We start from the raw sequence: 15,266 nt of genomic DNA on the forward strand, positions 1-15,266 counted from the left end.
CGTTTAGTACACACAATCAGCAACGTCAAGGAACCCCACGAGAATTTGCCGTATGCCTGTGAGCACTGGTGCACCAGCGTGAAGAACCTTGCCACTGTGTACTGCAGCATCCCCCTGCGTGATATTCACAGTATGCTTCGTGGCATCGAAGTAGGTGCCACCTCCAGTAAAGTCATCAGCCGAGTTGAGCAGCACATTAAATGATAACACGGATCCATCACGATGGAGCGCGAGCCCGGAGCGTTCACCTTCCCGTGCCTCGTATTTGACGAAAAAGAGGTCACGGAAAAGCAGTCGCTTGGACTTCGGTAACTGGTATCGTTTCGCGATTTGAGGGAACAATCTATCAGCCAAGGTGGCGCGCACCCAGGAGTTCAGCCCAGCAACGTGGTGGCACGGCATGTCCGTGGTTTGGTAAGCTGCGTGTCGCTCCTTGCACCAACCCTGCTCATCAGCCAAACGATTCACCTCACCCCGAACAAGTGTGGCCTCTTCAAGTGTCCAGACATTTGAAAACACCGACGGCTCTAGCATGGATTCCTGGGGCTCTAGGTGTGCCAGGTATCGCTCTCTGGCCATATTCTCGCGCTTGGATCGCAGTTCATCGACTTCCGAAGCGCTTAAGTGTACTTCACCAGTGATAACCTGTTTTGACAGTACAAGGAACGTTTATTAGATCACTCGTAATTGATCGCAACACTATAGCCTTTCGTACCTCCAGAAACGCAGCAACCTCGTCGTGGCCGTGGATAGCTGCCACACGGGCAGGTGAGTTTCCGTCCCAATCGCGCAGCGTCTTCGGGTCCATCAGCATCGGCAGTGCAAGGAACATTTTCACGATCTCCAACTCGCCCTTCTTGGCCGCAAGATGAAGTAGCGAGCAGCCTCCACTGGTAATGTTCTTGCCCATGTTCTGGGCAGTATTCACGGGCAGGGTCACGTCTTGCGTCACGATGCGGCCAACTAGGTGCGCCGTCTTCTCTTCCCTCAGCTCCTTGCACACCGCTCTCAGGAAATCGTCCATCCGAGCCTCCACAGCATAGTGCAGAGCCGAAAATCCCAACGAGTCCGCCGAATTGTCCAGCACTTGGCGCGTCAAATCGAACTGCGGATGACGCTCGTGGAACTGGATGAACCCCCTCCAGATCAACAAGGCGAGCTCCTCATCGTAGATGGAGGTGGCGAACATCAGCGCCGGTTTGCCCAGCACTGTGAGCTCCATGTCACTGCGCACCGCCGAGTGGGTGTCGTCACCACTGGATTCCAAGTTGTCCAGCACGTCCACGAGACTGCGGGAAGCTGGCGTGCTTTGCCAGTGCAGAAGCTGCTGCAGCACGGCGCAGCGTCTGGAGTCCTGCGCCGAGAACCCCTCGAAGAGGCGGGCGAGTGCGTCGCTCGCATCTTCGAACTGCGTGAGCTGGTGCAGCAGCAGCCGTGCCTCGGCCCTCGCGGTCGGCGATGCCATCTTCGCCTAAATGGGTCAAATCGGCCAAAAGTGGGTCTCACCATGTCTATGTGGCATGCTCCTGGTATTAGGTTAGGTATCTATACGCGGGCTTTCGGCTATGGGTGTGGTGTGCCCGACTCTGCTAAGTAGGAGGTGCTACATGCGGTCATCGTCGTCGTGATCCGGCTCGTTGATCTGGTCGATGGCCACCTTGATCTGGTTGTTGTCCTTGGGGTGGAAGCGTAACGCCAAAGTGAAATACTTCATCGCTTCCTCGATACGGCCGAGCTTTTTGGCAACTTTGCCCATCATGAAGTGCACTGAAGATTCTCGAGGCGCGAAGTTCTTCACGACGTGGAGTTCATCCAGAGCCTCATCGTACCGCTGTTGGGTGATCAATACGTTGGCGCGCTGGAACCGGGCTTGGGGGTTCAGAGGCTGCAGCTCGGCGGCGACCGCGAGTGTGGCCAGCGCTTCATCGTATCGGTGAGTGGCATGCAGAACCATGCCGAGGAAGCAGTGCAGCAACGAGCTCCGAGGATTGATCTCCAGGGCACGCGTGAAGTGATACTCGGCGAACTCAAACTTCTCTTGCCGGTAGTAGATCGTACCGAGGCCGTACCAGGCGTTATAGTGCCGCGGATCGGCACGAATTGCGTGCCGATAACAATTCACCGCTTTCTCAAAATCTTCATTCGCCACGTACTCATGGCCTGACAAGGTGTACGCGTATGTAAACGACGGGTCCAATTGAATCGCCTGCTCAAATACGCCAGTAGGATATGAGAACGTGGAACTCAAATTGTTACCATCGGCATAATGCACGGCTAACGTACCCGTTGAAAGAAGGCCAACGCTGTATCGTGCTCTTTCTGGAGGCTGAAACAATTACCAGCCACACACCAGGCTTCACACGATAACTTGTCGAAGTCTGTGGCTTGCTGGGCCAGGTACGAAAGCTCCACCTCCTTTTTGAGATGCCACAGCGTAGTTGAGTACAAGTCGAGACCTTCCATCCGATGAGATTCCGCTCTGTGTAAGGCGCAAAATACCTCGTGTGCCCGAACGTAGTCAGCCATCTCGAAATATGCTCGACCTATCTGCTGCTGCGCCCAGCCCGATGCCTGCTGAGAAGAAGGAAGTCGCTCCAACATTTCTAGAGCTTCTCGGCACATGTACACGCTTAACTTATGATAAATCGAGCCAAACGAGCTAAGCATACGCAGAACATCGTGCCGGCCACGCGCCTGGTGTGATGACACTTTGTTATGAGAGAAACCACCGACCGGTGTCTTGTCCTGGTAAAAGAGTCGAGTAGGCAATGGAGACGTTGGCGAGCCCAATGGTAATTTCGACGAGTTCTACGCAAAAAAGGTAATGATCCGAAGTCAGCCAACCACTCTAATTTACAACATTGCGTCGGGATATCCCCTACCAGTGGTGAATCGTCGAATCCGGCGGCCGAAAAAGACAATCTCGCATGAGCTCGAAACTTTTCGTCGCTGTCACTGAGAGGTCTCCGATGTGTTTTCCTCTGTCGTGCGGGGGCTCCTATGCCTTCTGTAACTCGTGGCTTCTTCACAACAGTTGCCGTATGGACGTTGCCACCGTTGTTGTTCACATTTGGCGTTTTATACGCCAACGGTCTAGACGCACTAGATGCTGCGTTTACTACGTTTTTAGGCGTAGCGAGACCAGCATGCGGCGAGGGCTCTGGAGTTGCAAACGTCCCGTCCGTGGATCGATCCTCAGCATTGTTATCTCCACGATAAAACTCGTCGTCGTCACCGAAGTGCAACTCACCTCTTGCGCTTCTACCACTAAATTCCAGCCTGGAATCGAACTCGTCATTCACTTCATCTGTCGGTCCAGTGGTGTTGAAGTAGTTCGCAGCGCCGAAAAACTTTGAGGCTTCAAGATTAGCCCCGAGCTCACATAGCTGCTCGTACGCCGACCACATAAACGGATCTGTCTCCAAACTACTCAAGCCAATGCAACAATATCACGGGTCAATACAAACACGCCAAGTGCAACGTCGTCGTCAACATTACCCCACCTCTTGACAAAGCAGGCAATGGCCTGCTGCCTCCTGCTGCCGCGCCTGCAGACCCGCCCTAGCAGATACAACCCAGCAGCGCCGGCTGGCACGTTCTCCATCGCGTCTACATCGTCAACGTGGTAGCTCTCGCCTCCGAGTAGCGCGTTCTCTGCCTCGACCAGCTTACCCTGCTCGAAGCAGCAGCAGGCCAGCAGGTAGCGGTTCTTGGGCCTGGAGCAGCCGCTCAGCACCGCCGCAGCTCGAGACGCTTGACCGTTGCGGTAGTAGCACGTGGCCAGAAGCAACGCGTTCTCCTCGCTTGGGCACTGACGGAAACGGCAGAAACGCGTCAAAAGAGCAATGATACTTTCGTTCAACCAGCTGCCGCGCAGCTTCTAGAGCGCCGGAAGTCGCTGGGAAGCCATACTTACATGCGCAACGAGCCGCTCTGCCAGGAACCGCGCATTGTCGTACACGTAGGCGTCCAGGTAGCGCTGCACCTGCGTCGCCAGCGCCTCCTCCATGGCCGCCATCGGGGTCGGCGTCGGTCCGTTTTGAATCTCGTCGGTTCCTGTCAGAAATGGTACATCGTACCATTTCATCGATTAAGTACGAAAGGCTCCCCTGGCCGGCAGTATCGAAAGTAGCAGACCAGAGCCAAGCAGAAGACATGTACAGGCGACCCGGAGCCCCGCGCGCGTCCGTCCGCGGCCAGCGCAAGATCAACCAGCAGCAGCAGCTGCAGCCGCAGGGCAAGAAGACGCCGCGAGCTGTGATCGGCGTGTCCGCCGTGCCGCTGTCCAGCCGCTTCACGCACTTGGCCGAGGAGACGTCGCCGCGTCCGGCGCAGCCGAAGAAGCAGCAGCATCAGGTGACGGTGGTCAAGGTGCAGCCCAAGAAGGGCAAGCCGGTGCTGCGCGTGGCCGGTGGCAAGAAGAGCGGCAAGACGCCCGCCCCCACCAAGAAGCAGTTCCAGCAGCAACAGCAGCAGCAGAAGCTGCAGCAGGTCGCCCAGAACAACCGCAACAAGCGCCAGCAGGTCGTCGGCAAGCACAGGAAGGGGCTCGTGCAGCAGGACGTTAAGCCCAAGGGCAACCAGAACAAGCCGCCCAAGAACAAGAATGCGGCCCCGCAGCAGATCGGAGGCAGGGGCGCGGGTCGTGGCGCCCGAGGGGGCCGTGGTGGCCGAGGTGGCCGTGGCGGCCGCGGTGGGCGCGGAGACGGCAAGTCCAAGCCTCCTAGTGGAGAAGACCTCGACATGGAGATGGACGAGTACTGGCACGAAGCCGGCAAGGGCCCCGACCCGAAGGCTGTGCAGCTCGACCGTCAGATGGAGGAGTACTGGGCTGCCAAGCCGACCCAAGAGAACGCTGCCGCTACCAAGACGGACACTGAGCCAGCTCAAGACACCAACATGGAGTCTTGAGGAGATGACGAAGCGTAGTCATTGGCGGTGAATAACGTGGACATGTAGATCGATGACATGGAAGCGAAAAGTGAACACTTTGTGCAGGCCGCGTGTGGGGCGACGAGCAGCTCCCACCAACTTCGCGAGAGAGGAAAGCGAAGGCGGCGAAGAGACGACAATACCCAAATCGAAAGAAAAAGAAAGCTCGCGTGTTTCCCGTGGTGTTAGTGTTTATCTTATCTGGAGGACGGCCCCAAGCGCCAGAGCAGCCAGTCAGTCACCGGTAGCTCGCGCGGAGGAAGGGGCAAGGAGACCGGCAATGCATTGAGCGAAAGACTGCACTGTGAGGCTTCGTGACAGCGTCCGCAGCGGAGCGGCGCGTGCGATGGAGCCTTAATCGTACAAGGCCTTGTCATAGGTGACGCGACCGAGCTGCTCTTTCCAAGTAGTCCATTCGACGGCCGTCATCATAGGGATCAAGAAGTCTGCCGTGTTGCGAGCTAGTTGTCGATACGACTACAAAGCAAAGAGTGGCAACCCGACCGGTGAGATGCATCTCGACGTCTTGAGGAGACTGCACGGTTAAAGCTCGTACCTGCGAGTTGAACCGGTGCTTGTCAACCCAAAGGGCACTCTCGCGACGGAATGCATACGTGTCGAGACGGGGGCCCAGAATTACGGGTGCGTCTTCCGTCGATGTGCTATCAAGATAAGCACATCTTAACGTCAGTTCATCGCTCGCGGATATTCGTGAGCGTGTGGGTGGTGCATCCAAACTGCTCGTACCTCTTGCAAAAGTGCTCGAGTGCGGTATTGAGCGTCGAGCTGGCGCTGTCTGTCTCCGTTGCAATCGGGTCGGGGCCCGCAACAGTGGCCAAACACACCTGCTTGCCCTTCTTTCGCAAGGTATCACATATCTCCACGAGGTTGCGCCTCATCTCGTGTCCAGCAGCGCTTGGGTTTCTATTGACAGGAGGCAACGACATTAGTAGGCTATGATAGCTCTGCCTTGGAAGTTGCAACGAGCAATGCGTGTTATTTCTCACTTGATCTCCACGGATCCGAGGATGATGATCACGATCGACACGTCGGCCGTGGCTCTCGAGCTAAACACGTTGTTGAAGTACTAGCCATCGCAGTTGTTAAGTCAGGTCTGGTTCGCTGGTCACGCCTGGATATAATAGCGTGAATATCTTGTAGCAGCCTACCTTCTTCGGCGACGACAAGAGCCAGTCAGCCGTCGTGGATCCGGGCACTCCGGCGTTGATGATGGCCCAGGTGTGGCGGACCTGGGGAAGGAGCGCAAAAGTATCTTGTTAGATATTCTGCGTGCGCAATGCTTATGACATGAGCCAGGCCGATATCGATGGCAGCGTTGAAACTTCACTGCAAAGTGCTGACGGCTGTGCGGTGCTTGCCTTGTCGTCTTGCGAAACGATCTTCTGGAGGTACGGGGCGATGCCTCCGCCGGCGCTGCCCACGGTGATGTAGTCGCCGACGCCCGCCGCGAAGTCGTCGCCGATGATCACCACCTTGTGGAAGAACTGGCTGGCAGGCTTGAGGCCGCGCACGTGCAGGTTGTGCGCCAGGAAGTGGCAGATGTGCCACCACAGCAGGGCCAAGAACACGCGGAGCGCTTCAAGCATCGCTCAAAGAATTCGAGAAAATGTTGATCCAGCGACCTTAATGATATTGGTGTTCCATACATGAAAATGACCATCACTCACGTCCATGGCACCGCGCTTAATTCATCTGCGACGGTCATTTCTGATGGGGAATCGCGGGCGGCGCCGCGGGACGCGCGCTGCGTACCAGACTGACGCGACGGCTGCTGCTGGATGCTCGAAGAAGCAAGAGCCGACGCCGCAGTCCGAGTCGGACGAATCGCCTGGGCCGGAGGACCGCAGCCCGGAGATTGTCTCGATCCGCTGGAAGAAGCCGCGAGGGGCCGTCGTGATCCAGTACGCGGACGGCAGTCGCTACGAAGGCGGCGTGGACGAGGAGGAGCGCAAGCATGGCACCGGCGTGCACATACTCCGATCGGGCCACATTTTCGAGGGCGGCTGGGTGCACGGAGACTTCGAAGGGTGCGAGTGTCGTGTCGCTCGCTGGTTTGGGCTGACGATCTCTGGTCCACGGGTTTAATGAAGCTGATTGCTTGTGTTGCTTGGACTTGCGTGTTGGTGGCGACCAGCTTCGGCATGCAGACGTTCGCGGGGACAGGAGACTGCCACGAAGGCATGTACCGCAAGAACCACCGCCACGGAACGGGGACGTACCTGTGGGCTAACGGGGACAAATACGTCGGCAATTGGCGAGTTGGCAAGGTACTCGGTTGGCTCGGCGTGGCAGTGTAAGAAGTGGCGTTAATCAGGTGTGGGTTGGACTGGTTACAGATGCATGGGAACGGCACGTTCTTCTGGAAGAACGGCGACAGCTACGATGGTGAGGAGCACACTGCACACTTGCTGGTTGCCGACTCTTGCTGCCTTTCAAGGCTGAAGTGTGTTCACTGTGGTGACCGTCTACCTAGGTGAATGGAAAAAGGGGGTGATGCATGGCAAAGGCAAAAAGATCTTCTCCTCGGGAGAAATGATAGATGGCTCTTGGCGCCACAACCAAGTAAGCGGCTGGGGTATCAAGATGTTTAGCTCAGGGGACAAGTACGAGGGGTATTTTGTGAAAGGTGAGCGAGAAGGATTTGGCAAGTATGAGTGGGTGGGCGGAGACTCGCATGAAGGCACGTGGTGCCAAGGTTTAATGCACGGCAAAGGTGTATACTTCTCAGCGGGGGGCTCACTGCATGGAAAATGGGTTAACGGGGAGCTAAATGGCGACGGTGTACACCGCTTTCAGTGTGGAAGTGTCTTCACTGGCGAATATAAGGCTGGAGAGCGGTATGGTGTTGGTACCCTGACTTTCGCATCTGGGGAAGTCTACGAAGGCGATTGGCACAAGGACGAGATCCATGGTTACGGCTCGTGGTCTTCGCCCGACGGAAGGAGATTCATCGGCACGTGGGTTCATGGCTTTCCATCGGGGCGAGGCATTTTCTGCCGCGAGCACGATGAAGACGATGAGGGAGAAACCGAAGGAGGCGAGGGCATCACGGAAACTGGGCCCCCTTTCGAAGTTGGAATTTTCAAACGGGGTCGACTTACCACCAGCGGCAAACATCTTTTCATCGGACGACTCACAGCACCATCCTAGTCTCTCCCGGCATCGTTTCGTGAATTGGAGTGCCTAGACATCCTGTACGGCAGGTTGTGACACTGGAGGACGTGTACAAACACGACAACTTGTAAATGCAGTACCGCACAACCAGAGGCATGGTTGAACACGCACAAGCAAACACAAGTACACAACGCGCAAGGATGATAACATCGGTATTTTCGTTCGCATAAAGCCCAGCCTGCTGCATTGAATAATAGAAAGACCGAGTTCACGCTAACAAAAATTTCTCTAACTTTCCGCACGACGGCTGGCTACCTGCAGGAAGGTACACACAGTCAGGGAGACACAAGCCGCGCAGAGGTCCTATCCGGTGGATCTTTCGTGGGAGGAAAAGGAGAAAAAGAGATAGCCAAACCAGTCCTCGAGAAGCCCTCTTTTGGAAGATCTCACTCATCATGTCGCTGGCGCTCAAGGGCGCGCGATTCCGGTTCGTCGCAGCGCGATCCCTTAGCCGAGGCTGGGGAAGGCGTTCATGTCCGTCACGTTCGGGGCGTTGGCGCCACGACCGCCGCGGCCACCAGTGCGGCCGTTGCCACGAGCACCACGGCCGCCACGGCCACCGCGTCCGCCGCGCGACGAGTCGAACTCGCGCGTGAAGCGCTCCGGCTTCTCCGTGCGGAAGCCCACGTCGGTGATGAGCTGTTTCTTGCGGCCCGAGGTCTTCTTGCTGTAGACCTTCTCGTACTGCGAGTCCATGAAGTCCGGGGTCTTGCCATCCTTGGTGATCTGCACCGCGCTGGAGAACTCGTTGGCCACCTGGCGGACCTCCACCTCGGCGAACAGGTCGCCGGAGCGGGCCGACTTCTGCTTGGCGAGGTACTCGTCAAGGGTGAGCTGCACCTCCTCCTCTTCCTCCTCCTCGGCGGCGGCCTCCTCAGCGGCCTCCTCGTCCGAGGCGGGCTTGGCGCCCTCCTGGGCGGCAGCCTCAGCCAGCTGCTCGTTCGGGTCGGCCTTGTTGCCCCAGTTGCGGGCACCGCCGCCCTGCTTGCTGGTCTCCTTGCCACGGCCCGTGCCGCTGCGGCGCTCGAACTCGCGGCGGGGGCCACGGTTGCCACGGCCACGCTCGCCGCGCTCGCGCGGGGCACGGCCGCCCTCACGCGGGCCGCGGGCCTCCTTCTTCTCGCCGGCGGGGGCCGACTTCTTGGGGGCCTTCTTGTTGCCGGCGGCGGGCTTGTTCAGAGCCACGGGGGCCGACGGGGGCGGCGTGGCCTTCTTGTTCACACGCGGCGTGTCCTCGTCATCCGAGTCGAGGGCGGCGAAAAAGTTCTTGCTGGACTGCACACACCAGCCACCACCAACCAGTCAATGATCTATTCAAGCTTCCTTGCAAGATACGCGGGCGGAGAAGGCGAGGAAGGCGGCTAGGAGCTCATATTTAAGCTGCCAGGGGGGTCAGGCAGGGGAGGGGGATCCGTCACCATTGGGAGCGCCCGCTGTCGCAAAAGATCGCGCGGGCCCCCTCCCCTCCACCTTGTCGCCGCAGCTGACTTCCCCCAATAAGCCTCCCCCCATGTCGCCCTCTCACCTCTCCCATCACGTCGCACGGCTGTTGCCGTGTCTCGCGGCGCGAAGCTCTCGTGAGGAACGTACCATGGCTGCCGGGCGAGACGGGAGTAAGATGCTGCTGATCTGGGCTGCTCAAAGGGCCGAATGGAGGGGCTCCAGTGGCCAAGCGCTCGGCGGCCACAGAAAAGCTCGAGCAGCTCATTTTCCTGCATCTGGCGCGGTTTGGGACCGCGGTCCCGCTTTCTCTGCGCGGAAGTATGGCCAGACCCCGAACCGCCGCCAGGACCGGAACCGTGGAAAGGGTACGCATTGGATTGGCTGAAAATCGGACAGGTGCGTGTGATTGGCCGACCAGTTCAACACCGTTACACTGCAACTTGCACAGCAAGTCTTGCGGGTACCGGTACATGTAGTCACGCTACATTTGCTACATTTTGATGTAGCAAATTTTGCTGCAAGTTGACTCACGTTCGTGCTGCCCGATACTAACAAGTTAAGTGCATTCCATAATAGAGTATTAATAAGCTCTGCGCGCTGCGCCGAAGGATCGGCATCCGTCGGCATCCGCCAGCATGGCGCTCGTAATCCAGTGCGCGGAGGGGCCATTGTCTCTGCCAGTTGCAAGCCGCGTGCAGCGACTGCGGCGCAACCGTACCGTAGTAGTCACCGGCACCTTTGACGAGACCGGTTCGTGTCACTGACGACGATGGCGCCGGTCGTGCGATCGGCGCTGCTCTCTATCGAGTTGATAGCATCGACGCCGAGCTGGTAATCCGCCGCCAGCCGAGATCGTTGAGGAGGGCTCCACCGAGAATCAGGCGAAAGGCGCTTATCGAATGTCGAAAAGGAGCCGATGGCGGCGGCCTCTACTGAACCTGCCAGCCTAGGGCTCCGTTGCATCCGAGCGCGCGCGCACACGCGGCGCTGGCTTTCAAGTTTTTTTCGAGCCGCGCTCGGGTTGTCGCTTGGAAAGGCAGACCGAAATGCATGGGATGCGGAGAAGTGTCAGCAACCGGGCGAAAAGCGCGCGTTGCCATCACCGCGTTGCGGGCGGAGGTGCTGCGCCGTGTGTACATGCATGCACACACGACCGTCGTCGCCACCGGGAGGACAATGTCCGCCCCGGTGACCAAAGATCGGCGTCGGTGCCCGTCGAGCACTCGAATAAAAAAGCCGGAGAGTCGGTCCCGTGGCTCGGCGTGCTCGTCGCGATGTTAATAATTTCCTCCAGCACCGCTGTGAGCGCCGACGGCGCAAAGCGCGAGCGGGATTCATGGCCGCGTCCGCGTTGGAACGCCCGGCCGCCCGCGTCGAGCGAGGACAAGCCAGCGGCGCCGAGTGGCGTGTTACGCGCGACTCGGAGGCGGACTCCGCCCCACGCAGGACGCGAGCGCCGATGCCGCCGCCACTTGCTCGCATTGCGCCGCGCCGCCAGCCGTGTCTATCCCGCCGCGAGCTTCGCCTAGCAGCTCCGCGCTCGGCTTCCAGGGGGCATGGAGACGGCGGGCAGGCAGCTCGTCTTGGGGCCGCCCCGTCGCTGGCTGCAGTAGTCGTCAGTTCGTATCAGAGTGTTGTGACGCAGCCGGGGCGAGCGAGCGAGAGAGACGACGACGGGCCTCAAAAGCGAGTGCGGCGCCCCTTATTGCGGCTCCAGCTGCCCTTATGACACTCGCACCGGTTCGCTCCGCCCAAAACAACTTGCCGTTGCCTCCTCACTCTGTCATTCCTCTCCGCCGCGGGGCGTCTAAGACTCTCGGCGCTGACGCAGCCCCAGCTCAAAAGCTCGAGCACTCGCCACTGCTATTCCCGCCTCCTGCCGTCACTGCCCGCCGCCGCCGCCTTTGACCGTCGTCATGCCGCTGCGCTCGTCGATGTTCGACCCGAGCGTCTCGAGCCTCGGCAGCGCGCGGCTCACTGTGCAGATGCCCATCGACGAGGAGGCCGAGGCCAGCGCACCCGCGCGCCCCGAGCTCGTCAAGTGCCCGGAGCTGCTGCTCACGGGGCTGGAGCTCGAGAAGCGCACCACGCTGCGCATCCTGCACAAGAAGGGCCGGCGCTTCGAGTCGCCCTGGGAGCCCTACTTCGTCGGCATCTACGCGCAGACGCTCTTCTACTACGCCAACCTGGGCGACTGGCCGCGCGCCGTCGTGCCGCTGGTCGACGCCGACGTCAAGGCCGTGGACCGCATCTTCCGCCACGGAGACCCCGCGACGGGGGGCGACGACTGCGGCCCGTGCTGGAAGGTCACGTCCTGCAGCGGACGCGTTGTGCTGTTCCGCGCGCCATCGCACGAGGCGCGTCTGGAGTGGATCGAGCAGATCCGCCAGGCCTCGGGGACTCTTGGAGTGAGGAAGAGCAGCATGGACGGGAAGGCGGCGCTCGCTCTGGCGAGGAGACTGTCGAGGTCGTCCAGCTCTGCGTCGTCGACGTCCACGACGTCCAATGTAGTTGTGCTGTCACCGAAGGCGCGCGCGGTATCGCCCCGTGGGTTTCAGTCCAGGAGAAGGAAGCTCTACAGCGAGGACTGGGAATCCTCCGAGTCGCTGCGTGGCGCCTTGCGGATGGTAGAGAAGCAAAAGAAGAAGATTGAAGAGCTCCAGATGCGTCTGGAGCAGTTCGAAGGAACGACTAAAGGTGTGGAAGAGGGAGGAAGGGATCACGATCGCGATGGCTTCGAAGAACAGCCGGGAAGAGTTCGTGGGCGGATGTTGGAAGCTCGGATAGAGCCGGGAGAAGGGGAGACCCAGCTAGCAAGTGAAACATCCCCAGGCGAATTAGATCTGGATGCAATGTTGGACGACGCTGCGATGGAGATGTCCAAGTTGTCTCGAGACTCAGCGGTTTCTGACGTTCTGTCGGAGGACGAAGACACCCCGGAAAGCGAAGGGGAAGATGAGGACGTTGACCAAGCGATTGGACTGCGATACAGAACGCGAGAAGGTCCCCAACGTCTCAGTCTGGTTGACGAGCCGATTGAATCCTCGAGTCAGGAGGAGCAGCAGCAAGTGAAGGATGACCAGGTGAAAGCGATGGTATCAAGCTGTGATGAAGTACCTTCGTCATCTGATCAAGAAAGGCCAACACCACCAACATCAGCAGTGAGTCGTCAGCTGAAGGCCGCATCTGATCCAGTTGCTCTGAAGAAGAAACTTGAGCGGAAGGATTCGTCTCCGTTGAGTGCAACGTCAATGAGCTGTTACGATGTAACGGAGAATGATTCCATTCAACAGCAGGCAGCGGAGTTGGCAGAGATGGCGCGCAGCTTGAACAAAGATGATCTCACCGACTCATCGTCAACGCGCGAAAGCAGTGAGGATGGTTCTCTTACTTCGAGCTTCAAAGGATCGCATAGTGGTGCGGGTATATTTGATTCTGGTGGCTGCGCTGGAAATGACTTTTTACAGCAGCAGGCAATGGAGCTTGCCGAAATTGCTCGCAATTTGCAGTCTTCCCTCCGAACGGATCCCAAGCCAGCGAAGGTAACTCGTTATTGTTTTCAGGGGGAAGACTATAAACGTCACTGACGAATGCTGTTTTGTTTTCTTTTATTATGCTCAGGCCCCGCTTATAAACATGTCTAGCTCTTCCTCGCTTCTCGATTCCCAGTGTTCTTTTTCAGGTTTGTCCTTTTGCAAATACATGTACTGTGGCTCTAGTCGTTTGTCGCTAATCTCTCTCTAATATCGCTAGACGTCACAGAATTTGGGTTAAGCCAAATTAACTCCAACGGCAGCAACGAAAGCATCTTCTCTATTACGCAAGATGATCTTTTCTACGATGATGATGACGACGGCGAAATCGAGCGCTTGTCAGAGTTCGAAGCGGTAAGTGACCTCGATTGGACTTAAATTGCTCTTTGTGCACGCTTTGTTTTCTGATCTGATGTTACATCTCTGTAGTCGGACAGCCAGTTCTTGGAGGCAAGTGGTTTCCTCGACTCCATTCACCAGGTTATGAAAGACTTCATCGTGTCTTCCCAGCCGGAACAATCACGCCAACCAGACCAAGTAGTCATCAGTGATGAAATTATTGCCGAAATTCGTCAAGGAATTGAAGGCGAGCCACCGAAGGAAGCTGACGAGTCGGAGGAGAGTCACAAGCAGCGTACAGAACGATCGGGTGCGCCCGCGACGGTATCATCTAACGGCACAAGTCCAAGGATACGTAGTCTCTTCTCTCATGCAAAATCGGCGCGCGATTTCTTCAGTGGCGATTCTGAAGGGGTAATACGCGCCCCATCGCCGCAAACGCCAAAGGATCTCCCGTCACTACTGGTCGAGGACACCATGTCGGTCGTGGCTTCAATTCTTCAGAGTGCTGGACGAGACGACAAGATGTTATTGCTTGCCCCTTTCCTTCGGGTATTCGGAAGCCGCAATCGCCTTAGCAACCTTATTCGCTGGGCAATTGAAATTGAAGTCGCCTCCGTTATCAACGTGGCTACCCTTTTCCGATCGGATGACTACGCGAGCCGGCTTGTGTCTACATACAGCAAAGCCATCGGATCAAAGTTTATTCGCGTGGCACTTTTGGATCCCATCCGCCAAATATTTAAATTGAAGATTGCCGATATGGAGTTGAACCCTCACAAGGAGGAGTCACTTCAAAATGAGGATCAAGCGGACGCCAATGCTGCCAACCTGATGCGGACATGCCAGAACATCATCGACTCGATCATGAAAAACACGAACTACGTAAGAAATACGTATCGTATTGGGGCCTTGACACGAAACTAATGTTTTGTTTGATGCGTACAGATCCCGTCGTCTTATTTCCACATCTGTTCACACCTGAACTCGAAGGTTATAAGTCGTTTTGATGGCTCCAAGGAAGGTGTCGAGGGTGAGGATGCATCTACTTTGACTCGGGTACGTAGGGTCTTGTTTATTAAATTGATTTTCTTAGTGGGAGCTGACTGGATTGCCCTTGTCAAACAGTCGGTTATCGGAGGCTTTCTCTTCCTTCGTTTTGTGTGTCCAGCAATCACCACCCCGCATTTATATGGGCTCGCGAAACAGCTCCCACCACCAGAAACGCGCCGTGTGCTTGTGCTGGTCACTAAATTGCTGTTCAAGACAGCAACTGGTGTTAAGTTTGGAGACCGGGAGCCCGATTTCAAGTACGCCTGTTCATAGAGTTTGTGGTGCTGTGGGCTGTTCCTAACTCGTGTTTTGTTTTCTGCAGGGTTCTTAATCCATTCATTGAGAAGAATTCACCAGCAATCCAGCAGCTCTTTGCCAATTTAGCCATGTCGCCCAGCCAAGATATTGACGAGTGTTTCGCTTCTGATAGCCGCAAGATATATTCCCACGTGTCTTCCTCGCAGCTCGTCGACGACTTGGAGGTGATTCGGTCTATCTCGGAAAAGAATTTGAGCGAAATTGAGAAGAAACTGGTCGATTGCGACTGCGTCTGTGACGTAGCAGAAAACTTCAAGACTGCAGTACTAAACAGTGCGGACCCGCTGCAGAAATCCTCGTTGTCGAAAAAGTTGAGCGTGAACATGAAATTCCTCAGTGGCTTCGGCAAGAAACCCAGGAAGCAGTCGGACATCTGAGCATCATCAAGCAAGACCACAACACTGGGCGACCATGCCCACTTATAGACCCTACCGTAGTAGATTCTCAACGCAG

At 57.1% G+C, this 15,266-nt stretch overlaps 7 protein-coding genes across 7 annotated transcripts; 3 read left to right on the forward strand and 4 right to left on the reverse strand.

Annotated features, from left to right (window-relative positions):
* Nucleotides 1-3: 3 nt before the first annotated feature.
* On the reverse strand, nucleotides 4-1,465 carry IUM83_00462 (procollagen-2-oxoglutarate 5-dioxygenase; the record flags this gene model as incomplete). The annotated part of the gene is made up of 2 exons (XM_067924236.1): nucleotides 4-645; nucleotides 716-1,465. The coding sequence occupies 2 exons, from the start codon at nucleotides 1,463-1,465 to the stop codon at nucleotides 4-6; spliced, it is 1,392 nt and encodes a 463-aa protein (XP_067789220.1).
* Nucleotides 1,466-1,603: 138 nt separating this feature from the next.
* On the reverse strand, nucleotides 1,604-4,018 carry IUM83_00463 (putative anaphase-promoting complex subunit; the record flags this gene model as incomplete). Its single annotated transcript, XM_067924237.1, has 5 exons — nucleotides 1,604-2,206; nucleotides 2,284-2,808; nucleotides 2,883-3,426; nucleotides 3,504-3,811; nucleotides 3,917-4,018. The coding sequence occupies 5 exons, from the start codon at nucleotides 4,016-4,018 to the stop codon at nucleotides 1,604-1,606; spliced, it is 2,082 nt and encodes a 693-aa protein (XP_067789221.1).
* Nucleotides 4,019-4,155: 137 nt separating this feature from the next.
* IUM83_00464 (Friend of PRMT1 duplication) lies at nucleotides 4,156-4,911 on the forward strand (the record flags this gene model as incomplete). Its single annotated transcript, XM_067924238.1, has 1 exon — nucleotides 4,156-4,911. The coding sequence occupies one exon, from the start codon at nucleotides 4,156-4,158 to the stop codon at nucleotides 4,909-4,911; it is 756 nt and encodes a 251-aa protein (XP_067789222.1).
* A 375-nt stretch (nucleotides 4,912-5,286) lies between these two features.
* On the reverse strand, nucleotides 5,287-6,539 carry IUM83_00465 (uncharacterized protein; the record flags this gene model as incomplete). Its single annotated transcript, XM_067924239.1, has 6 exons — nucleotides 5,287-5,409; nucleotides 5,489-5,594; nucleotides 5,680-5,856; nucleotides 5,940-6,019; nucleotides 6,102-6,182; nucleotides 6,312-6,539. The coding sequence occupies 6 exons, from the start codon at nucleotides 6,537-6,539 to the stop codon at nucleotides 5,287-5,289; spliced, it is 795 nt and encodes a 264-aa protein (XP_067789223.1).
* Nucleotides 6,540-6,663: 124 nt separating this feature from the next.
* On the forward strand, nucleotides 6,664-7,654 carry IUM83_00466 (Phosphatidylinositol-4-phosphate 5-kinase; the record flags this gene model as incomplete). Its single annotated transcript, XM_067924240.1, has 5 exons — nucleotides 6,664-6,980; nucleotides 7,088-7,220; nucleotides 7,290-7,338; nucleotides 7,427-7,515; nucleotides 7,580-7,654. 5 exons carry the CDS (start codon nucleotides 6,664-6,666, stop codon nucleotides 7,652-7,654), a joined length of 663 nt encoding a protein of 220 aa, XP_067789224.1.
* A 920-nt stretch (nucleotides 7,655-8,574) lies between these two features.
* Nucleotides 8,575-9,720, reverse strand: IUM83_00467 (putative RNA-binding protein; the record flags this gene model as incomplete). The annotated part of the gene is made up of 2 exons (XM_067924241.1): nucleotides 8,575-9,402; nucleotides 9,718-9,720. 2 exons carry the CDS (start codon nucleotides 9,718-9,720, stop codon nucleotides 8,575-8,577), a joined length of 831 nt encoding a protein of 276 aa, XP_067789225.1.
* Nucleotides 9,721-11,486: 1,766 nt separating this feature from the next.
* Nucleotides 11,487-15,190, forward strand: IUM83_00468 (Amino Acid/Auxin Permease (AAAP) Family; the record flags this gene model as incomplete). Its single annotated transcript, XM_067924242.1, has 8 exons — nucleotides 11,487-12,653; nucleotides 13,038-13,112; nucleotides 13,192-13,252; nucleotides 13,324-13,457; nucleotides 13,533-14,327; nucleotides 14,391-14,501; nucleotides 14,571-14,752; nucleotides 14,818-15,190. 8 exons carry the CDS (start codon nucleotides 11,487-11,489, stop codon nucleotides 15,188-15,190), a joined length of 2,898 nt encoding a protein of 965 aa, XP_067789226.1.
* Nucleotides 15,191-15,266: the final 76 nt, after the last annotated feature.

Source organism: Phytophthora cinnamomi, assembly GCF_018691715.1.
Source record: "Phytophthora cinnamomi strain GKB4 chromosome Unknown Contig53, whole genome shotgun sequence".
NCBI lineage: Eukaryota > Oomycota > Peronosporomycetes > Peronosporales > Peronosporaceae > Phytophthora > Phytophthora cinnamomi.